General features: G+C 38.7%; 1 protein-coding gene across 2 annotated transcripts in view; it reads right to left on the bottom strand.

The window, feature by feature from the left end:
• The window catches only part of KCNMB2 (potassium calcium-activated channel subfamily M regulatory beta subunit 2), a 234,124-nt gene extending 210,562 nt beyond the window's left edge, over positions 1-23,562 (bottom strand). Inside the window, exon 1 of one of the 2 annotated variants that reach the window (XM_032875384.1) lies at positions 23,120-23,562. Coding sequence is in view for 1 of the 2 variants with exons in the window: in XM_032875383.1 (XP_032731274.1) it covers positions 921-931 (11 nt within the window). In the remaining variant the exon portion in view is untranslated. Of the gene's footprint in view, positions 1-920; positions 1,004-23,119 lie in introns of those variants that run through there. The other variant, XM_032875383.1, reaches the window with a different exon arrangement.
• Between the last annotated feature and the right edge of the window lie 1,211 nt (positions 23,563-24,773).

Below are 24,773 nucleotides of genomic sequence, written 5' to 3'. Positions count from 1 at the left end.
AGCACATTGGAACATTAGGGATCTGTGAATTGCTGTCAGTTTGAATTTCTATATATTTTCTCATCACTAAAATTACTGTTATCTAGTTTGTAGAGGAAGAAAATCTCCTGTAAAGTAATACGATTGTCAAATATGTTTGTATGAGACCATTTGTATGTATGCAGAATTAGAGATATCAACACAGACTTGGATAATTAATACTGGTAAAGATCAAAGATGTATTGCCTTAAACAATCAACTGGGATACTTTTTCTAGAGTTTCCTGGATGTTTGTGTCCATTCTCCAATTCAGTTTGCATGTCTAGACAGAGCTTCTTGCAGAAAATTGATCTAATAGAAGAAAATTCTGGAAGTAAGGTAATTGAGCATTTGAAAGGCTGAGAAAAATCCTACAGCTCCATTATATTAGAGTTGAAACCGGCAACTTGTGCATGAACCCCACACCATTTTTTAAAATATGAGAAAATACACACTAGAATAAAGAATATCAGCTCCTGGGGCGCGTGGGTGGCTCAGTGGGTTAAGCCTCTGCCTTCGGCTCGGTTCATGGACTCAGGGTCTTGGGATCGAGCCCTGTATCGGGCTCTCTGCGCAGCAGGAAGCCTGCTTCCCCCTCTCTGCCTGCCTATTTGTGATCTCTTTCTTTCTCTCTGCTAAGTAAGTAAATAAATAAATAAATCTTAAAGGAAAAAAAAATCCGCTTCCTGCACTCCAGAATTTTTGGTCCTACAGATTGTTCCAAAGCCAGAAAGCATCTTATTCTCTAGTTTTCCATCCGCTAGCCATTCTCTGACACATCCAAACCAATACTCTTCTCTTTAATTGTAGCTTCTTTCTGCACAGTAACCATCACCAATTCCTCTCCTAACTCAGGAGGATGAATGCAAAACAAACACAGTTCTGTGGAGATTCTAGCTTACCTACAGTGCATGTCAGCCAGGCACAGCACTCTGCTCCCTCAGTTCTTTCCAACATGCCCACAGGGCTCTTGAGATGACCCAAGAGCACACTGCACACTTGGATAGGTTAAAAGAAAAGGAGGAAAAGAGAAAGGTGCTCTGGGATGTTTGTGTTCATTGGTCAGTCCCCTCCCTGGCTGTGCAGCATGTGGGAACAGAGCATTCAGCCGTGCAGGGTAAATAGCAACTAGCCTAGTGCCTGGCAGAGCTGACCAAAGGTAGTGAAAAGTCCACTGATGCACAGAGTTGAGAGTGAGCCACATTTGCTCCAGTGCTTTTCTGCTTTACACAGAAGAGAATGGAAGTTGAGACATACCTTTAATTAGATTAATTTTTTAAAAATTATATGTATATTAAAAAAAACCCAGAACTATGATCCATGAGAAATTCTATGTATCTTGTTTTAAACTATTTCAGAGTATTTTTTTTTTTTCTGGAGGATGATGGTGACAATGAAAATATAGTTAGAAACGGGAGGGACTTGAGAGGTGACTGAATTCGGTCTTCTCACTTTATAGATGAACAACCCTAGGGCCTAAGTGTTCTGGCCACTGTCCACACACTGAGGCCATGCAGTACAGGGCACCCGCTGGCCTTGTTAGCACACATTGCCCCTTCTTAATTACATGGAATATATCTTTTTACGGTTTTGCAGGCTCTGTTTTGAGGCATCTCTAGGCTTGTGAGTTTTCCTCCTCCTCTTCGATTATATTTCAAACAAGGTACTGAATGTGGCAACTGAATTATTACAGTTATCTCTGTATTTTATGGGCAATTTAAAATTGACTTGGGTTAAAATGGGAAACTTCACACGAGTCATAAGAAACTCTTAAGAGACCCAGCAATTCAATCTGGTTCACATAATAATAGCAATAAAGAAGAAATTGAACATTTTTTTCCCTTTCTTGCAATGAGCTAAATATAATTTACAGATTTTCTTATTAATCCTCCCAGAAGAGCTGCAGCCATTTTTCTTACTGAGGACCTCAACCACAGAGGTCACGAGTTAGAGTGTGTAAAGGAACAGCAAGTGCTGGTATGGAAACAGAAGACTGTGTTTAAGGGTTCCGTCGTGGTACTAACATGCTGTTTGATCTAGTTGAGTCACAGAATCTTTCTGAATCTCCATCAACTTGTCATTTAAATGGGAGGAGTTGGGGGCACCTGGGTGGCTCAGTGGGTTAAAGCCTCTGCCTTTGGCTCAGGTCATGATCCCAGTGTCCTGGGATTGAGCCCCGCATCGGGCTCTCTGCTAGGCGGAGAGCCTGCTTCCCTTCCTCTCTCTCTGCCTCTCTCTCTGCCTACTTGTGATCTCTCTCTCTCTGTCAAATAAATAAACAAAATCTTTAAAAAAAAATGGGAGGAGTTGGGTAAGGTGATTTCTAAGATGCCTTCATGGGCAGGTTCTAAGTGGTTTCCCTGACATTGAAGTCCACAGCTTATATTTTTTCCTGTTTAATACCCCTGCTTAAACAAGTCTTCCTTAAAGTTCTGTAACTTTTCTATTCTTCCAGATCCTTCCTGTTTTTGTTTTTTTTTTTTAAGATTTTATTTATTCGACAGAGTGAGAAATCACAAGTAGGCAGAGAGGCAGGCAGAGAGAGAGGGTGAAGAAGGCTCCCCGCTGAGCAGAGAGCCCGATGCAGGGCTCAATCCCAGGACCCTGAGATCATGACCTGAGCCAAAGGCAGAGGCTTAACCCACTGAGCCACCCAGGTGCCCCCAGATCTTTCCTGTTTATGAATTTTCTTTTTTCTTCTCCTTTTCCTAAGAGGGATGGGAAAGACAGTGATGCCTTTTTTTGTCAGGAGGTCACCAACCCAAAAAGATAGATAGAATAAGGCAGTAAGTGGATAGTTACCTTATTTATCCCTGGTGGAATTCTATGGTTGTTTGGGATTCGAAGTTTCTTTCATGACATCACTCCTACCTCTTCCTCCAAGTGTCTCGCATTCTACTTCATCAGACTGAAACCATCCATTATTTCTTTCAGTGTTCTTCTTTCAAAATGTTTCTATTCTTAATTCATCCTTTCCTTTCGCCTCTACTCCAATACAACCATAATCCATTTTAGAGGAAGAAGAACCCCTTTGACATCCCAAAGCAACCTTTATTGTGGCCTTAATACAATGTCCTGTTCTTCTGAGTTGGTGGTTCTTCTATATGGATACATATTAGAATCACCTGGAAGAACTAAAAAGTAATATAGGTGCCCATCCTACCCCAAAACAATTTAATCAGAATCTCTGCAGATCAGAAGTAGGCATAAGTATTATTGTAAGGGTCCTAGGTGAGTTTAATGTTCTGAAAGGGTTGATAATGAGTGCTCCAGGGTCTTGAATCATTAATTAGCCTTTGTTTATTCTTCAGCTGTAATCCATTTTACTGGCTCCTTCCAGTCAGTCTGCAAATGTGCTCAGCCTTCTGTTATCTTAATAAAACACCTTCTCTTGTCCCTGAAGCTATGATTCCATGCATTACCATTCCTCCCACTTTACCCTCTCAATTGTTCTGCTCTGGGGTCATTCCTGAAATAGCTTTCTTTGAGGTCACCACAATGGCCAAAATAGTCCCTCTGTCTTCACCATCCCCAGGCTCTCTGCAGGGCCTGACATTCCTGATCACCATTGTCTCTGAAATTCTGTCTTCGCTTGGCTTCTATGATTCTGAATTCTCTTGGTTTCTTTCCCAGGTCCCCAAAGCTTCCTTTAAAATTGTACCTGTAAAGTGGCCCTGAAGTGTAGCTGCTTCTTGGTTTTATCCTAGTTGCTTGTAAATTCTTGATTTGTTCTTTCCTTAAAGTGATTGCCTAAGTTTAAATGATCACATTCATGAAAATAGCTCTGAAATCTACATCCCTTTTCTGAGTTGCAATTTATATCTCACGAGGAGACTTTCTTATATGGATGTCTTCCCTCCATTTCAAACTCAACATGTTCCAAACCGAGCTCATCCTCTTCTATTCCTTCTCTGTGATCCCTCAACCAACACTGTCTTCCCACTGATTAAAAATTCTGGTTATCAGTCATGTTTCTCTCTCTTACTCCCCATATTCCACGAATCCCCAAATTGAGCCTTTCTTCTCTTTGTCATTTTTAAGACATTTATTTTCCCTTCTCACTTTTTTTTTTTTTTTTAGATTTTATTTATTTGACAGAGAGAAACACAGTGAGAGAGGGAACACAAGCAGAGGGAATGGGAGAAGGAGAAGCAGGCCTCCTGACCAGCAGGCAACCCAGTCTTTTTATTAATCATTATATCTTCCTAGGCTACTGACTGAAGTATACTTATTTCATGGCAATAGTGTGAATTTGAGTTCTTTTTTTTTTTTTTTTTTTGAGTTCTTTATTTTTGAGGAGAAGCAAAACTATAAGTGCTTCCTTTCGAAAGGAGCCCAATAACTGATTATTCTCAAGAACTGAATTAAATTGATTTGCCGTTGGGTCACTTCTAAATCAGAGGAAAAGGAAGGGATTGTTTTTTTCTAATAAGTTTCTATGAGGCCTGATAAGAAAAAATTGTTTTTTCTTTAAACATAAATTTTTTTATACTCTCCAAATCTTACCAGGATTTCAAATTCTATTTTGTAGCAACAGATGAGGAAAAGGCATGGTGCTTTGGTATCAATTGTAGTTTCAAGATCTGCCTCTGATAAACATTTCAGGTTTGAATTCTTATTAGAAGTTCATTTAAATTTACCTATGGCCATAATGTTCTGGAAGTTATTACTTTATTTTTTTTAAAGATTTTATTTATTTATTTGACACACACAGAGAGAGAGATCACAAGTAGGTAGAGCACCAGGCAGAGAGAGAGGGGGAAGCAGGCTCCCCGCTGAACAGAGAGCCCAATGTGGGCCTTGATCCCAGGACCCTGAGATCATGACCTGAGCCAAAGGCAGACACTTAACCCACTGAACCACCCAGGCACCCCTGAAAGTTGTTATTTTAAATGCAAACAGCTTTGGAATTTCTTGGTAATGTTGATTAAGAGTATAGACTTCTGGAATCAGGATTGGATCATCTGAGGTTGAATCAAGGTTATAATAATTGTGTAACTTTGGACAAGTTACCAGACCTCTTTGTGCCTGTTTCTTTATCTGAAAAAGAGAGATAATAAAAACTATTCATAAGTTTGTCAACAGGATGAGATGACAGAGTATAGTGCTTGACTCATGATTAAGAAATCAAAAAATGGGGGCGCCTGGGTGGTTCAGTGGGTTAAAGCCTGTGCCTTCGGCTTGGGTCATGATCCCAGAGTCCTGGGATCGAGCCCAGCATCAGGCTCTCTGCTCAGCAGGAAGCCTGCTTCCCTTCCTCTCTCTCTCTCTCTCTGCCTGCCTCTCTGCCTACTTGTGATCTCTGTCAAATAAATGAATAAAATCTTAAAAAAAAAAAGAAATTAAAAAAGTTAGTCATTATTAATTGTAATAGTTTCTGATAAACCAGTTCGGCTCTGAATATTCCTTTTCAATGATTTCTTCTAATTATATACTCTTTTTCTCTACCTACCATTACTCTGTCTCAAGTTTTCATTTTGGGGTAAACCAATTTGAACAATTCTCAGTCCCAAAAGAATCTCTGAAGCTGACCAGAGAATCCTCATTCCTATCCTCAGGCAATAAACCTGTCCCTTTCTGTCTCTGAGGCACTGTCTCATCATTACTTGCATTAGAGTAATTAATATTACTTGCTTAAACCTCTGTTATTTTTATTTTGTTTTCAACAGGTCTTCCTAAAAGTCTGCACTGGACAATATCTAGTTCATCTTGTATAAATTTTTTCATCAAATCCTATAAGTACATCTAGGCCAAGACTAGCCCCAAACTGGACTTCTTGTTTTTGTTTTTTGTTTTTTCCTCTCTCTTTCTTTTTCTTTCTTTCTTTCTCTCTTTCTCCTCCCCTCCCCCTGCTTTATTTTTTTTTTCTTAGCATGATGCCTGATGGCACTTAGGTTATGATAATAAAGGAAATCTGTTTTCTTCCTCATATCTTCTGTCTCTGTCATAAATCTTAACTGACTTTAGATGAACAGCACTTTAGAAGCTCAAGCTTGAAGTAAAGATTCAGTTTGAATTTCACTTTAAATTTTTATTAAAATGATTTGATTATCATCATGAAATGATTTTCATATTTATGAATTAATTCAATGTCATTTTAGTGGAAGCTTTTTCACAAACCGTGATAAAAATCCAGCCAAGATAACACTTAGGCATAGGGCAGTTTTGTTTTGTTTTGTTTTTGCTTATCTGTATTAAAGAACTACCAGTAAGAAACTCCTTAGCTCTTATTATGCCTTTGAAACATGGATAACATCCAACTGCACTACCTAGGAAAGAAGAAAGAAATCTGAACACCGTTAAAGGTGCTGTCAGAATTGACTAGTATTTATTTACAAATCTAGCGGACTACTGAGGCATAAAATGTGTAACTTATTAGGTCATTGCTTCCGAATACAAATTGTAATAATTCCAGGGTAATAGAGTGTTTGAATATCTACAATTTAAGGGAAGCAAGAGCCAGGAAAATTGTTATATTTGCTTGAGTAAAAATAGTTAACAGACAACAACAAAACAAGAGCAGCACCAACAAAAACTTATAGAAATGGGAGGACCTGTGATCCAAATTCTACCTAGACTGAGGAAAGGTGATTTTATAGGAAAACGACCCATGTACTACATTGATGAGATCAAGGCTGATTTGGGGAAAATGAGGTGGGAACGGAATAAAGCTTATAATGCCACGGATCTGTATTAGGTTAAGGAAGGTATTATGCAAAGAGAATTGGGATGTAATTTATATTTTATCTGAAATGGGTTGTCAGCCTGAATTATCTTAGAGATTGGTGGCAGAAGAATGGAATCACTTTTTTTGGTTTTGTTATTCAAAAGATAAGACTGTAGGAAAATAGAAAAATAATTTGATGAGATGTTAAGGAAAATATGTGAGGTCTGTTATAAAACATTGTGCTCATTTGCTTAACTCTCCCTTCCCTTTTATCCTTCTCAGTGTGGAAGCTTGTGGGGGAATACTGTCAAATCATTCTTTCATAGTTACCATTTAGAATCATACCGTAAACGTTGCTCAGCATCTGGATGAGGGCCAGCACCATGCATTAGGGGTTTACTTAGCGGGTTAAGAGAGAGCAGAGATAGATGTTAATCCACAGGAAAGCAGATTGTTCCCGGTTAGACTTTTGCCCATGAGTCATGTGCTTCCCTCTGTTTCCTGGGGCTCTGGGCATGACCCTCTTAGGACCTCACAGTCCACACCTGTACAGCTGGGGCACATGCAGATAGACACCTGAGCAGAAAGTATGTCAAATGGCCGGCAGGTATCAAATATAGTGCTTGAAAATTTGGGAGTCAGTCTGGTGTCAGCTTGAATCCCAGCTTTGCCACCTACAAGTTGTGTTACCTTGGGCAAACTCATTATTCTTTCTGAGCCTCAGTTTTCTCAAGTATAAAACAGGAGTAACAGGAGCACTTGGGTCTGTTCTGAGCTGCAAATGAGAAAATGCTTAGCAAATACCTGGCATCATGCCTCAACCTTATTAGGGGTTCACAGGCTACAGATGATATCATTATGTAAAATGCCTATCATTTACAAAGTACTCAATAAAAGTCTTGTTAGCAGAGACCATATCAAAAATAAGCATCTATTTCTCCATGGTTGTTGCTCCCAAATCCTCTCTGGCAATGTCCATGTCTAGGTGAAACAGTCTCCAAAAGCAGAGATGATGTGTTGTTCATAGTGAGGTGAGGCAGTGTGGCCTGGGTCTGGAGTCAGAGGAACTGGATGGAAGCCTGGCTCTGCCATTACTTGCTGTGGGACTTGGGACAGGACTTTTATTGTCTTTGAGCTTCAGTTTTCCAGTCTTAAATTAAATTTAATTTAATTTCCAGTCTAAAATTAAATTAAATTTTATTTTATTTTTTATTTTTATTTATTTATTTTTTTTTCAGTTTTCCGGTCTTAAGAACCTCCATTTTTTGATGATGTCCCCTATACTGAGTTGTGGGACTCAGATTAATTCTGTGTGAATTCTATGTGTAACATACAAAATGAGATAAGACACAAATTCACCCACAAGAGGCCCTCAGGCTCCTCCTCTCAAAAGAAAGGGTATCTAGACCATTCCTGTATCCCTATGGGCTCTTTATCAACAGCCCTCACTCTTGCTTTGCTTTTTGAGGAAAAATTCTTTTAAAGAATGGCCTGCTTCCTCACCATCTGCTCGTTCTTTTAATGATATTGAACTTAATTTTGATGCTTAACCTTGTTTTGGAAAGCAATCTCTCATTTCACCAATGAATCAGTAAAATCCATATAAAACACCCAAAGCCCTTCCCAGTTGAACAGTCTGTAACATTTGACATGATTACCCACTCCCACCTTAATCATAACCATGGGCAACATACTTCTTGCTGCACTGTACTAGCCACCTACCTCTGGGTGACAGGTGTGAAGGGCTCCTTTTATTTAGGAGGCAACTGAGGAACAGAGATGATAATTAACTTGCTCAATGTCACAGAAGTGACACATAAGTGTCAACGAGACAAAAAAAAGGAGGTAGATTGGAACCCTGTTAATACTGATGCTTCTTCTTGGAGCTTTATCCTTTTCTTAGCTTCAATTTGTAATCTTTCTCTATGAAAATACCCAAGCACTGTGTACCTTTCTTGTGGCATCTGTTTCACTCCTAACCCCTGGAGTGTGATATAGAACCTATAGTCTCTTTGAGGACACTTTTAAGCATAATGCTTTGTTGGGACAAATTATCTTAAAAAAAAAAAAAAGGAACATTAGACAAAAATAATTCCTTGGACTGATAAATCTGAAGAGTGAACACTAAATAGGAACATGAAAACATCAATTTCTTCCTGGCTCTTTTATAAAAACAATGTAACACTGACTTTCTCAGGCTCAGAGTTCCCTTAGGGTGAGTTGATCAAGAGGTTTTTCTCCATACTGTTGCAACGGTAGAGAAACACAGCAGAAGGGAAGCGTCCAGTTCTGCACACTTTGTTTAGAAGTTGCATTTGAAAGTCTCATTGATGTTCTAAATGATGACAAAAGATCCCAGCCAGGGGAGGTATAATGTGAGTTAGATAAACTCTAGGTAAGGAAATGCTCGGGGGAGGAATTTGAGCTAGTTTGTGTCATGCCCCAAAGGACCATAAACAAGAGACAATGAGTGTTGTTACATTTCCTGCTGACCTTTATTTAACGGAACTTTCTTATTAGAAAAGAGCTTGCTTTAGCTTATTATTAAAATTGCTGTTTGTTCACCTGCTTTGAAAAGGAATAGGCAAGAGTAAGCGTGGAGGTAGATAGAGTTTGTCTACTTGGTGTTGGTGTAACGTTTTCTTGATCTCTTTTCTCTCTAAGATTATACTTATATGAATATAATGAATATATAATGAATATAATATGTACATAATATTATATAAATATACATATATATATTGCGCAAAGGGGCTGATGTATGAAGTAGAGGAAAAGCACAGTGTGGGACACAATAGTACTTCAAAGGAAAATGTACTAAAGTATAGGAGGACTGTTAGATATAATGAAATTTCGATTTTTGTAGGTGAAAATAATTGAATCTAAGCAATTTCATATGGTTCAGCTTTTTAGAAGACACCTCAACTCATACTGACCCAAAGCCTATAATGTAAGTGACACTATCCCACTTAACAGAGATGAAGCTTAGAGAAGTTAAATGATTTTCCCAAGGGCGTGCATGAGATGGATTTTTGAGCCCAGGTCAACTTTCTTTCTATTCCATAAAAGTATCTTTTATAAATGTGTCTCTTCATGAAATTTAGAAGTAGAATTAAAAAAAAAAAAAGAAAAATTATGTACGTGTATAACTATGTAGTAAGTAAGTAGCAAAATGTAAAACCTGCTGAAAGAGCTCAACCCCCAGAGAGGTCCCCTCTAACTTGGTGGATGATGAAGGGAAAGGAAGAAGGGAAAATGGAAAGAGTTGAGAGAAGGTTCTATCCAGAAGGAACCACTGGAGAGTTGGTAGGACTTGGACAGGTGGAAATGGAGAGTGGGAGGGAGACATTTCCTGGGTGTTTTAAGTGCATTGGGCCAAGGGACAGAGGCATGAGGATGTTGTGATAGATATGTTTGAGGGGTTGCAAGTGGTACAGTTCAATTGTAATATAAGGTGAGAAAGGGGAGGTAAAGATTAGGCTGGAAATTTATCTGGACACCAAAACTTGGAGACTGTGATGACCTATCTTGTTGGATGAGGCTTGATTTGCTTGGCTAAGCAAGAGCCACTGAAGAGCTGTGATGACAGAAGTTCCATGATCAAGGTCATGCTTTGGAGCTACTCATTGGGAAAGGCTAGAGGGAGAAAACAGGGTGGGAAGAGATTAAAACAGTTTTTTTTTTCCTTCAAAATTTACATGTGAGAGATCTAGTGAGGGTGTTTATTAAAGTTGCAGGCCTTGCCCAAAAAGATTCTGATTGAATACAGGCCACATGAATTGATATTTTTAAAAAGCTCCCCAGGTAATTCTTATGCCAGAAATTTAAGGATAGCACCTTGAAAAAAAAAAAAAGAAAAATCAGACTAGGGGCAAGGAAGTTGGCAAGCAAACTATCGTAACAACCAAGGTATGAGAACAAAGGGGGTGTATTTGTATAGAGAGGAATAAAGATGCAGACACCTAAGATTTTTGAAGGAAGACTCGATAGGACTCAGGCCAGTTGGGTCTATAGTTGGGGAAGGATTCAAAGAATAGTTGGCTTTAGAAGCTGGGCCGTTAGTAGCCGAATGAATAGAAATCCGAGGCAGAGTAGACTTATTAGGCCTTACCGTAAATTCATTTCTGCCAAGTGAGTTCAGAAGTGAAGACAACAGCCATAGGGAAATGTCTATTAGGTGGCAGGCAATGTGGGACTTGGGTTGGGGAGCAAGGCCACAATTGAAGAGATGGTTTGTGATGAAAGTAGAGACAGTTTTTTTTTTTTTTTTTTTTTAAGATTTTATTTGGGAGAGAGAAGATGAGCAGGGGAAGGAGCAGAGGGAAAGAGAGGAGCAGACTCCACGCTGAGCAGCAAACCTGATGCAGGGCTCCATTCCAGGACCCTGGTATCATAACTTCAACTAAAGGCAGATGCTTAATGGACTGAGCCATCCAGGGGCCCTGACAACAGTATTTTCAATTACTGAAAAGTATAACAAAAAATCAAGAAAGGAAAAAGAGGATCTAGCAAAGAGGAAAGATAGGAAAGAACGGTAAAGTAGGAAGGGGCCTGGGAAATGAAACACAATTAAAATCAAGGAAAGAGAGGATTTCAAGAATAAAAAATCCAATCATTCTCTGTGTGTGTATCATATATATATTGTATATGTATCATATATCATATATAAAAATATATATAGAATGATTGAGGGTCATGAGGGTTGTGAAAAGCCAGATTGGGTGACTTTTTCTGCAATCATAGGAAACCAGTATCATCAGAATTCATATACCAGTGTTTTAAAAAGATGGGGAGCAAGGAAGTGGAGGTGTAAATATAGACTACGATTTCAAGATGTTTTTTGATCAAAGAGAACTCTAGTCATGTTCAAGGGTTCATAACCTCACCATCTATCCAGTTACTCAAGCCAGAAATCTAAACTTGTCCTTGACACCTCCTTCTTCCTTACCCACATCCTCTCAGATTTAGCCCATCACTAACTCTCTAATAGGACTTCTTGAACATGGCTCCCCCAAATGGCCACTTGTCTGCCATTTCATTGCCACCCAGTCTAAGCTATCTTCATCTGCATTATTACAGTAGCCTTTCCATTGACCTCTCTGTATCCACTTATTCACCTCCATTTTGATCACAACATTGCAGCAGAACAATGGCAGAGATACCTTTGCAAAGCACAGATATCTTCTCAACCTCCTGCTTAATACCATGGATGACTTTCATTGCTCTTCACATAACAAACAAACTTCTTCACAGGACCTGTAAGGGCTCACCTAGCCAGTTGCTTTTTTGCCTCTTCAGCCTCATCTTTAACCACATGCAGCTTGATCCCTGCTCTCTAGCCACACTGGCCCTTTCTCAGAGGATAGTTCCCATTTACTCTCTGTAAGAGGCTTCCTTTTTATCTCGTTCATTAATTTAATTTATTTATTTAGATTTTATTTATTTATTTGACAGAGACAGAGAGACGGCGAGAGAGGGAACAGAAGCAGGGGAAGTGGGAGAGGGAGAAGCAGGGGGAGTGGGAGAGGGAGAAGCAGGCTTCCTGCTAAGCAGGGAGTCTGATGCCCGCTGGATCCCAGGATCCTGGGATCATGACCTGAGCTGAAGGAGGAAACTTGATGACTGAGCTACCCAGGTGCCCATCATTCATTAATTAAAAAAAAAAACAACAAAAAAAAAAACCCTGATTGTCTTTCACTAGAGTGCAAGCCCTATAAGAGCAGGAAATTCCCATCCTCTCCCACCTCCTCCCACCCTTTCCCACTACAGGTGTGACACTTGATAAACACTGAATAAGTGACGATGCCATACTTCAGCCTTCCATGTGCTTTTTCCCTGCCCAGAAAGCTTTTCCTCTAATTCCTGCTGCTTTTACACTTGCTTTTTCTTTCTTTTTTTTTTTTATTTTCATGCTTCTTCATTTAGCATCTTAGTCCTTTCTACTTCAGAGATACTCTCCCTGACATTCTTGACTACATTCATGTCTCTAATTAATCTCTTACCACTTATTACATTTGTAATTTTACATTAATTCATGTGACTATTAGAAAAATATCTTTCTGATCCAGGACTGTAACCTCCGTGGTTGGGGATGGGGTCATTTGTGAGTTGGCTTAACATTGTAACCTCAGTGCACATCATAGTGCCTACTCCATAGTGGATACTCAGTAAATATTCATTGAATAAATGAATGAGTAATTGAATGAATGCAGACATGGAATGAGGACTGATCAATTAAAGGCTAGCAAAATGGAGAATAGATATAGATTTTTTAATGTGGACAATTGAGCACATCAGTCTAGGGTAAGAATCTTCTTCCAGTAAACAAACTAAATACCATATGAAATCAAAATTACATGCAAGGCAACTTTTCTTATAGGCATATAAATCAGAGCATATCTCCTATTTTTATATCATTTTTTTCACAGTTTCATTTCAGCAGACACTAGATCCACTTGTCAGGGGGAAATAGGCCTAGAAGACTGAGAAGCAGGCTGTAATAGACATTCTTTGTTTCCTTTTTTTTTTTTTAATGTTTTATTTATTTATTTGATAGTGAGCACAAGCAGGGGAAATGGCAGGCAGAGAGAGAAGCAGACTCCCCACGGAGCACGGAGCTGGCCCATGGGTCTTGATCCCAGGACCCCAAGATCACAACCTGAACCAAAGACAGATGCTTAACCGACTGAGCTATCCAGGCTCCTCTGTAACAGACATTCTATTTACCATGGCTATTGTTATTTTTTATACATCCAAAGAGATTTTCTCAAATTTGGTAACATATTATCTAAGCCTTCCTTCTCCTTTAGCTATGAACTTTCCCTCTCTCAACTTTTTTTTTTTTATTCATTCCAACAGAGAATTGAGTCCTGTACTGTTCTATTTTTATGTTTTTAAAGCAAATAGTTACCTTGAGTTGTCTACACAGAAGCCCCACATGACTGTTGCCAAGCACCATACAGGATCAAATAAAACTGCTAGGAAGTGAGGTTAAAGCAGTCATTGGTTATTCCCACAGAGAGGAAGAAACTGGATCAATCCTGTTAGAGTTTTGCCTCTAAAGTTAGGAATTATTTTCTCCCAGATGTCAGGTTGTTCCCCCCCTCCCCCTTAATTTCTTCATTTGGAATATACCAGGAAATGAAAAAAAAAAAAATCCAAAGACAACCAGTGGCTCCAGATTTACTACAGAAATACAATCCCTCTAAGGAAATTCCAGTTCACTTTGATGGAGCTGCAAATACTTCACATGGTCAGAAGTTTTCAAATGACTGTACAAAACCAAACTCAGAACATTCAAGAATTATCTCATGGGCAAGATTTACCAAGTGTGGGGCACCTGGGTGGCTCAGTTAGTAGATGGTTAAGTATCTGCCTTTGGCTCAGGTCATGATCTTGAGGTCCTAGGATGGACCCCAGCATCATTGGGCTCCTGTTCAGTGGGGAGTCTTCTCCCTCTACCCCTCCCCCTGCTCATGCTCTCTCTCAAATAAATAAATTCTTAAAAAAAAAAAAAAAAAAAGATTTACCAAGTGCTTCTCTCTCAACCTCATAAGGTGCTGTATGTAGCACAGCCAGAATGAACCTCTGCATCTACAAGAAAAAACAAAGATTCTGGATTTGCATTTGAATTGCCTATTTATTTTTTTTTTTAACTTCCTAAGAGTTTCATTTTGAAAGAGAGTTTAGTTTTGTGGATAAGATTTATGGCATCAGATACTTGACCTTTGTTAGCTTTCCAGTGAAAAATTTAATAATTAAAAGACTTAAAAAAAAAAAAGTCTAACCAAACTCATTATTTATAAAGTCCTAAACTATATCACAAAGTACAATGGAATTCCCCAGACACATGTAGTCTTGTAAGGGCTTTATTTTGACAAAGTCCAAATTGAATCCTCCTTTGGTAGAAGGCTACCTACGTGGATTGGTTTTATAAATTACTTCCAATGACAGAGATGTCTGCGAACAATAAAATTCTATGGATAAACAGGCAACATCAGAGCTCACAACCCCCCTTTTCCATCCTCTTCCGTAAAAGTCCTGTCTGCACGAGAGTGCACAAAGGGGATTCAGTGCAATTAAGATTTGTGTGGTTTCTAGAACCCTACATCTCCAGTCAAGCAGCCTGGTAAATAATGATAAGTCATTTACCTGATTTCTGTACTATGACTCTACCTCAGGGAATAGGATGAGGAGAAGAGTGTATATCAATCAAAAAGTTATTTTTAAAAAAATCATATATTTTTAATACAGTTCTGTTCATGTAAGAATTATAAAAATATCTTGTCAGCTCTCAAGGAGTTTACAAACTAATTATCTGGGCTAGAAATTATACTTTAAAAATTAGTTGTATATTTTATTACTTGCCTAACTATTCTTATTTGCACATCGAATGGATTTGTTGAAAACTGAAAATGAGCTTCCATGTCCAAAATATTCTGGAGGTTTAATTTCACACTCAGGAAAACACCAAAGTGACAAGGAACCTGAACGTGGGATTCATCTGACATTTTCCCTATTTAATACAAATGCTGGCAAATGTAAAGCAAAGCCCTGCTGTCTGGTGGTATAAGCATCTTCTCTCTCTTTCCCAGGAAGTCAGAAGTCTTGACATTTTGACAGTTGATTTATTTTTCCCCTCCCCCTGAGCTGAAATTCTCACCCAGGCTCATCTGTCACCCTGGCTTTGATGAGGAGGGGGTTTCAGTGTTTGCTGTCTGAGGCTGTCAGACTCGAAGTTGTCTTCAAATGAAAGGCTCCACCATACTCTTTAGAAAGCCAGGGTAGCAGCTGTGGGCCGACAGAGGAGCGAAGGAAGGGTGGGGAAACAAAGACAATATAAGCTGGAGAGTATGAAGAGAGGAGATGAGAGGACAGGTGAATGAGAAGTTAGTAAGCACAGGGCAGGTCCAGGGCTATCTTATTAGAAAATAGTTCTATGCCCACTCTTTTCTGAGGTGCATGATTTTTCTATCCACTTGGTCATTTACCCTCCTTAGGTCAAACTAGACACTAAGAAATCTAGTATAGACCTTATTCATTCATTCATTCATTCATTCAAGAATACTTATAGAGAGGGGCGCCTGGGTGGCTCAGTGGGTTAAGCCTCTGTCTTCGGCTCAGGTCATGATTCCAGGTCCTGGGATCGAATCCCACATCGGGCTCTCTTTTCAGCAGGGAGCCTGCTTCCTCCTCTCTCTCTCTCTCTCTCTCTCTGCCTGCCTCTCTGCCTACTTATGATCTCTGTCAAATGAATAAATAAAATCTTTAGAAAAAAAAAAAAAGAATACTTATAGAGCATCAACCACTTGCTAAAGACTCTGGACTCTGCCGGGCCCTGGAAGTACTGAGATGACTATGACTCAGTCCTTAACCTGCAGGGACTTAAAATTTTACTGGGGAAGAGGGGAGCAAATTAGATTAGATCATGGCACAGTGTGCTAAGGGCCATGGCAAAACCATGCACAGAATATTCTTAGAGCAAAAAGGAGCAATATCCTGTGAAGATTTAAAACAAAAAAATCAAACCTTGAATATCTGTGACATTTTTATGACAGTGGCATATCCACACTGTTGGAGAGAGGCCCTACTATTGGGACCAGTTGCACTTAAAGAGGTGAATCTGAGAAATGACACAATATTGAAGGAAACACAAATGCACAAATGTGATCATCAGTGATACAAACCGACCTTCAAGAATCTGAAATTGGAGAAGTTGTTTGGTGTCAGATGAAGTTCAGAACTGATGAAAGAAAATTTAGCTTATGTAGTAGGTTTGTATTTGAGAATGTCTTCCAATAGTTTAATTGGAGGTACTAATTTTTATTAAGCAATGAAAGGAAATTGAATTCCTTTGCACTAAGAAATTGGTAATGTTAAATTTAGAATAATTGATGGTGGTAATTGCCAATTTTATGCATGTCTCACACTGAAGTCTTATTACATGATGTGTTCATCAGATCAGTTTAGAAATAATAAAGCCCAGGTAGCCACAGTCAGAGTGGAGACAGGAGATGTTGAAAATGGAGCCTGACAGAGCTAAGGGGAGGCACTCAGATGAAGTTCTTCTTCTTCTTCTTTTTTTTTTTTTTTTAAAGATTTTATTAATTTGACAGAGAGAGAGTGCGTATAAGCAGGGGAAGCAGCAGGCAAAGTGAGAAGCAGACTCTCCACTGACCAAGAAGCCTGATGTGGGGCTAGATTCCAGACTCTGGGATCATGACCTGAGCTGAAGACAGACACTTAATTGACTGAGCTCCCCACCTCCACCACTCAGGCACGCCAGATAAGGTTTTTAAACACGAATCTGTAAAATTGGGTTTGGTATCTTAGAAAAGCTGATATTTTCTTGATGTTTCCAGGATTGCTTCTTGCATTTTGGATCTATTCAGAAATGAGCAAATATGAAACATTTCCAAAAATTCTGTTTCTGGTGCTGGCTAGGTGCTCAAACACCTTGAGTTTTATGCGATACCTTAATGTGTACGTGGTTCTTAAATGTATCTAGATGACTTTAGCAGTATGCAATGCCAAGAAATAAGACCTAAAGGACTTACTTGAAATTAAATCTCTCAGTGGTATGATATATAATATATAAATATATATATATATAAAATATATAACAATATATATTATATAAAATATGTTACATATATAATATATATTATTTTAAAAAGTTTCATCTACGATAGATACTATGTGTTATGCACACACATGGTGCTAACAGCTATGCACAGACTATCCCATTTAATCCTCACAACCCCATGAACAGTGCACTATTTCTACCTATGTTTCTGCTGAAGCAGAGGAGGCTCAGGGAGGTTTTGACAACTGGCAATGGGCAGAAGTAGGATTCAGTCTTCAAGGCTGTGAAGCTGGGGTTTTCTTAGTAAATTAGTGTTCATGTAACTTGTTTGACAGGTGTTTAAGTCTCATTTTTGTTTGGAAGCACCCTGTACGAACAATACATTGTTCGTAAAGAAAAGAAAAATCTTTTCTTCAGATTCTGTCTTTTAAAAAAAATTCCCCTAATCACTGGCAGCCTTTAGTCACTAGATACCTTAAAGAAGGTTAGTCTGTCATTCTATCTGTGAGGAGTCTCTATGGCTGAAGGGAGAATAAATTTCGACAGTTTACTAGTTCTTTGACCTTGCGGAGTTTGAGTAACTTTTACATCTTAGTTTTCCTAGCTGTTCAATGGTTAAGTATGGTATCCAGGATTTGGGCATACTGTGAGGAAAAAAATGACAATAACAATAAGGACACTATTACTTTTTAAGCATCTCCTCTGTGCCAAGTACTCTAACGAGGTACTGATTCACATGATCACATTTAATCTCTAACCCAAAGAGGTACCCGTGAGGTAACTGAACTGTAAGAGTTTTAAAATTTGCCCCTAGTCACATAACTATGAAGTAGAGAAGGTGAGAGTCAGATCAAGCCTATCTCTTCCTACCGCTTGTGCTTGTCTTAGACGCTGTGTCCTTTTCACATCACACTACTTTTCTAGACTATGGAACCTTCTAGAAATATTGTAACTTTATTATTTGTAACCAATATGGACAATAAGATCATTTGATTATACCTTAATTATTTGAAGACATGTACTTTATGAATTCTAGAGAGGTCATGATTAACAAGACCATGAGACTAACCATCCTGATTTTGAGAGCAATAAATGAAATGTAAATGACTAGTATTATTATTAGTTATTGTTAGTTGATTCCTATAGCCAAATAAATTACTGGGGCTTGTATGCTCAGAAAGGGGTATTCAGCCCAGTTGTCTCTTCCAACCTGGTTTTGCCATCCCTTCTCTCATCACTAACAGAAGAGAAAATACAGAACAGGTTTATGTCCGTAGTTATTTGTACAGATCTGTGAGATGTCTTTTTGAAAAAGAAGTCATCTTTGGATAAGATCAAATTCAGGCAAATTGAATTTTTATTTGCTTTGACATAGATTGGAATCAGTGATGTGATATTTTTTTCCCTCCTGTGTAGAGAGGAGAAAGAAAATCATCTTGATAAATCTCCTTGACTTTCCTCAAGGTGTTCAATATCTTTCTCTTTGGAAAAAGCAACAGGGCATTTTGACACAGCTTTGACCCTCAGGTTATAAACTTATGCTTGGAGCCTAATGTCACTGATGGGTTTTGATGGGGACGAACATTCAGTTCCTATATTCATCAATTTATTCATTCGACAACTGATGCTATAGATAAATCTGGGAACATAACAAAGTCACTGTTCTCATAGAGTTTACATTCCAGCAGGAAAGACACAGACAGTTAAAAACAACATATAGTAAGGTGGGGGATAATTTGGTATACATGGAGAAAAAGCAGTGACTTGGAATAGGAAGCACGCAAGAGGGTATGATTTAAGAGTTTTAGGGAAGTCTTCTCTGTTCAAGGACATTTGGCAGAGAACTGAAGAAAGTGGGAGACTGAGTCATGTGGCTGTGTAAGGGAAAAATTTTCGAGATAGTGGGCATAGGCCTTGAGGTTTGAGAGTACATGGCAGGTTTGAGGAAGAGTCAGAAAGCCAGTGTGGCTAAAGTTAAGGGCTAAAGGGAGAATGGAAAGCAAGGAGGAGAGGAAAGAACCCTGGACTGATCACACATAGCCTGTGGACCACTGTGGGGATCTTGCTCTTATCTGTAGTCAGATGGGAAGATGTTGGAGGCTTACAGGCAAAAGATACTATGATTTAACTTCAACACTGAAACAGCCACTGGTGTTGGATACAGAATAGAATGTGTGTGTGGGAGCAGGGGAGACAGAAGCAGAAGCTCAATGCATGGTGAGCATACTGCTATAATCTGAGGGTTGGTGTTGACTTGCCCAGAGTGGTAGCAGTGGGAATAATAATCAAATTCTAGGTACAGTTTGAAGGTAGAAGCAATGGAATTTTCTGTTCTGTGTGCAGGGGAGAAAAGATTCAAAGAGGATTCCAGAATTTATCTTCTGAGCAAGTAGAAGAGTGGAGTTTCCATTTACACATAAAGGTAAATAGGGCAGGAGGGCATTTTGTGTGGAAATTCAGAAATTCAGCTTTGAACATATTGTGTGAAGTGCCTGTAAGACATTTATGTGGAAATGTTATATGGGTAGTTGAATTTGTAAGTTTGGAGGTTAGGGGAAAACTCCAGCTTAGGGATTAGAATTTGTGAGCTCTCTGTCTATGGATAGTTTCTAAGATCTTGAGATGAGGTTGGAGTCATTTAGGGAGTAAGTGTAGATAAAGAAGAGATTTCCAGTTGAGCCATGGAGTACTCCAACACTTACAGATTTAGAAATCAATTAGGAGCCAGCAAAGGAGATTGAAAAATTCTCTACCTATAAAGTAGGGAGAATTTTACACACACACACACACACACACACACACACGTGTGTGCACATATTCACTCCTTTTCTGGTAAAACTGGGTTAAGAATTAGGAGGCATCAGTCTACTAGAGAGGATGATGCCAAGTTTTTTGTGATGTGCCAACCAAGAAACCCAAGGACAAAGAGACTCTGATAGGAGAATAGCCTTTCTGCCCAATCTTGCTCAGACCAACAAATGCCTTTAGAATTTGGGGTGAATTTGAAGTGATGATATGAAGCATGATAATGGGGAAGAAAGGGCAACGTGGTCACAAAAGGAAATAAAACTGTTTAAGTCTCCTTGTGACTATTAATACAATACCAGTTTTTTGAAAAAAATTTAGTAACTATAAATGAATAAAGAAAATAAAATGCACCAATAATACACACTAAGAGAACTTCTAACATTTTGATATATGTTTTTCTAGTTTTTTTCATACACACATATGTATAAAAACTAGGATTATATTTTATATACATTATTATAGTCTTTTAAAATTTGATATAATAGCAAGACCATTTTTGGAAGGTTCATTTGTTATCATCTTTTGAGAAGAGGAAAAAGCTGATCGAAGAATAGATTGTGTTAGCTTGAGAAATGTCTGGTCCAATATCAACCAATAAAGTAGAATGATGAGTGTGTGTGTGTACATGAGAGAGACAGAGAATAAGGGTGATTGTGGACTTGGTGAATTGTGTCTTGGTGACTGATACGTTGGCTGTGTTACCCGTGGGGACTGAGAAAACGAGGTTGACTAAAGCTTTGCTTATTTTTTTATGTCAGGGTGATTCTGGACTTGTTTTTTGGATAGCTGGAGAATTGCTGGTTTTTCACTACTAGATTATAGCACAAACTGAAAGGGAAAAATATGTGTAAGTGCTTTGGTTGATATCTACCAATATAAAGAAGTAATGAAATTAGTTTGTGATACCAGGTAGGTTGTTTTGACTAAATTACTTAGTTTGGTTTTCCCCACATCTTACAAAGAAAATAAATTCCATATTCCCCCTGTGTTTTTCATATTGCGGGGTCCAGTCTAGACATATATACCTTGAAGATTTAATGTACAAATTTTTCCATAAATCTGTGAAAATTGTGAAAAGTCATTTTAGTTTATCAGTAAAGTGTTATGAGCATGATGATAGCAAAATAATTTCTCCTATTGACAACTGTATGGCACAGACTGATTCTAAAATAAATGGTGAGATTAGATTCAGAAGATATTGGCAAGACAAGAGCTGTGAAAATCTCTTTCAAATCAATATAATTAATGAAAACAGTACAAATAATATTCAGTTGTAAACTTCTCACAGCAGTATGTAAAGTGTGTGCGAGTGTGTGTGTGTGTGTATTTCTGTTTGTGTATCACAAGCTCTCTTGTTATATATGGGTTCTGGACTGGTGAGCACAATTGGCTAGAGGATGGGACTTTACAAGGTCAAGGTCACACATTGCACTGGCCACATAGAGGCAGAAAACTATGTCACAGTCATCAATTGCATCAGAAATTTTATACAGTCATTTCATGGACATGTACTCTTGGTCACATAAACAACTAGACAAGAGAGTTGGTCTGGTACCATAATATTGATCGTACTGTTAGAAAAAATAGACGTACAACTTTAAGCGTAGATGCCATACCCTACAGGGCAATGATTTCACTTTGTGAATGGCAGTATATATACAGAAGCTCACAAGTGTGCAAACTCAACTGCATTAGACAAGAGAAAAAGCCGTACTTAGCTTTAACTCCAATATTTAGCTGAAAACAAGCATAACATAACTGTCTCTCACTTTTTTCCTGGTTAATACTGCATTAACATCAAAGTTTTAGAAGAATATTACATTCTTTTATAAATATACAATTATTCTATGAATCTTTATTATTTGTTATAATCAAATCAGTGCATCAGAACCTAGGGTTTGTCAAAATATAAAGCAACATCTTTACATTTTGGAGTTTGGGAAGTCCATTGGGGGAAATAACGCAATAGCACTGAGAAATGCACTCACTATGTTTCTGGCACTTCTCGTTGAGGGTCATATGCAATGACAAATGCTGAAACTTGCACCATAGGTCAAGTTGGGGAAACATTAGTTTCTGACCATTGCATTTTTGCTTTAAAAATCTCAACCTATGATTTCCTGACATTGCCTTTTCTGATCGAGCTATACCAATCCCATAATAAAGTACAAAGCAGTGTAAGTTCCTCTGCAAATCCACTCATTAGCTGCACGACTTTGGAACCCAATTGCCCTCTCATCTTTCAAGGAGAATTGTGCTTTTATGGTATTCATTAAAAAAAGGAGAAGCAAAGAAAAAGGTACAACGTCAAGTCCATAACCTCTAACGAATCACTATTTCTATGTGCAGCCTGGCAATAGTCTAATCTAAAAGCAGGAGCAGGAACAGAGAGAAAGCCCCTTCTTTTAATCTAAAACTCCTGCTCTGCTTTAACAAAACCATTAATACAAACAGTGTGGATCAGCCTTTCAATATGCAAAATGGACGAAGGTACCCAATTTTCTTTGATAATAAATGAAATCTGAAGTACTTCTTTATCAGGGAAATTCGTTGTAATCTTTCAATTTCCCCCTTTAAAAATTAGACTCTGGCTATCAAAGCGCGTTGACCATGAGAATAAAATATTTATCTAACAGGTTTCAAGTCTTAACGACCACTTCCTCTTCTTAAATTTTCTTAGACCTTTATGCTTCCCACCTACAAAGTCTTCGCCCAACCCCACCAACAGCCCAGCTGGCACCACAGATAAGAAGCAAACTGTTTTTTCCGTGACCTCTAAGCATTCTACTCCAAGGGAAAAGCAACGTGGAATGCACACTCAGCAGGCTACGAGCCTGGAGCCAGTTTGTCCTCGAGGCATTTCTGCCATAAAATATAATACTATCCACTGTGTTTTGCTTTAAGTTGATCTGTCCCCCACTCCCCTCTCTCCCCTTTCTGCTCTCACTCCGCACCTGCCTGCAATTCACAACCCACAAGGCACACAGCAAACAAAAGCCCGAAACAGCAACAGATTCCTTTGTTTTACATGCAAATCCTACCTCCGGTAGTTGTCACATCTTCCTCAAAAGCCACGCTTAATTTTTAATGACAGCAATCCAGTGCAGTCCTCCAAGTAGCCACCGGTAATCATCATTGCCTCGCGTGCCTAAAGCCTTTCTGGACCATTAATGTCACAACCCTTGCTAACTCATAGCTTTAATACTCTCTGCTCAAAATGTCTGAAAGAGTTTGGGAGGACAATAGGAGTGACAGGCACGCTAGACAGCCATGCTTGAAATTAGTTATCAGACGCTCCGTTAAAGCTGCTTCATACTGTTTTTAAAGCGTGCAGGAGGTAGGATTTATTAGCCTATGATAGGCATGCTGTTTCTGTTTTTATTAAATACTGTAATAGGCTGTCTGTTAGCAATGCTGTGATAGGTCCAACATCACTTCCCACTGCTTTCGAATTCTCATATTAAAAAGGGAGAGAGGGCTCAGACTTCCTTAGGAAACAGAGGCGGACACCACCCTGCCTACTGGATCGGATTTCCAGATCCTCTACAACTACAGGAGAAAGAATTCCTTGTGCAAATGGTATTTTTACATGGAAAGTGAAGTTGGGAATAAACACTTTAGGGCTCCCCAAACAATTCTTCCACTCCTAACAAGGGACTCCTGCTCTCCCCAGTTACAAAAATAAGTGTTCTCTGGAGTTAGATAACAGAATCAATCCCCGTAAGAAAACGTTCCTTATGATTACTGAGGTAGGATTCAGAGTATGCCTGTCTGCAAAATCTCAGATGATGTATCAAATGGGCTGAGTGGATTAATGGACACGTTCATTATTTCATGCTTACAGAGCTTTGTGGTCCACTTCGTAGCAATCGTGTGCGCCCTGCTGTCAAAGTGCAAAGAACTAAAGGTGGGTAGAAGGGGAGGGGACGATCCATGCTAGGCACTCATGACCATGGAAGATGGAAGAAGGATTTCTTACTACTGGTCAGAGATGAGGCTGGAAGTGCTACTCAGGAAAGTTGCTAAGTACTTTTCCAAATAGGGAACAGAAAAAAGTTCTTGGTAGTTCACACTAACGTAGAGAATGTGTTCTGCTTCAAATACCCAGATTTTGTACTTTTTCCCCTCCTGTTCTTTTTCCCCTCCTGCTATCCCAGGAGCAATTGTTATGTAGTAGTTGCTATGGAAACTGAGTGGTGGCTCCAGCAGAGGGGCTGAGGAAGGATGGCAGATCGAATAGGGACTGAAATGTACAGTTTAAATTTAAATTTATGGAATTTAAACCTGGGAGTGATTAATGAACACACAAAACCTACTACAAAACAAAAGCCCAAGGGGAATGATTGTAAATCACCATTATTTAATTACTGGTGGTTTTGTTATCTGGAAGTAGTATTATGGTCACAGTTTCATTATTTGATTGTATGTAAGAACTGAGTATCTGAATTGCTTACATGTCTGATAAAAGAAAGACACTTTTTTTGTTTGTTTTTTTGTTTGTTTGTTTGTTTGTTTTTTAAATTCCTGGTTGTCAGTTGAATATGCCTTGATGGTATGTGAATTTTAGTTATTACTTAACTGGTCACAATTTCTTCTCAGGAATAAAGTGTGATTTAGTGGGAAAATCTTGTATCATGAACCATAACCATGTTTCATTCTGAATGAATGTCCTTGTACTGGTTTCTCAGAGGCAAA

This window comes from Lontra canadensis, unplaced genomic scaffold (genome assembly GCF_010015895.1).
Source record: "Lontra canadensis isolate GAN:19392208 unplaced genomic scaffold, GSC_riverotter_1.0 scaffold56, whole genome shotgun sequence".
Lineage (NCBI taxonomy): Eukaryota > Metazoa > Chordata > Mammalia > Carnivora > Mustelidae > Lontra > Lontra canadensis.
Note: the sequence above shows the minus strand (reverse complement) of the source record. Positions and strands in the feature narration are given on the sequence as shown.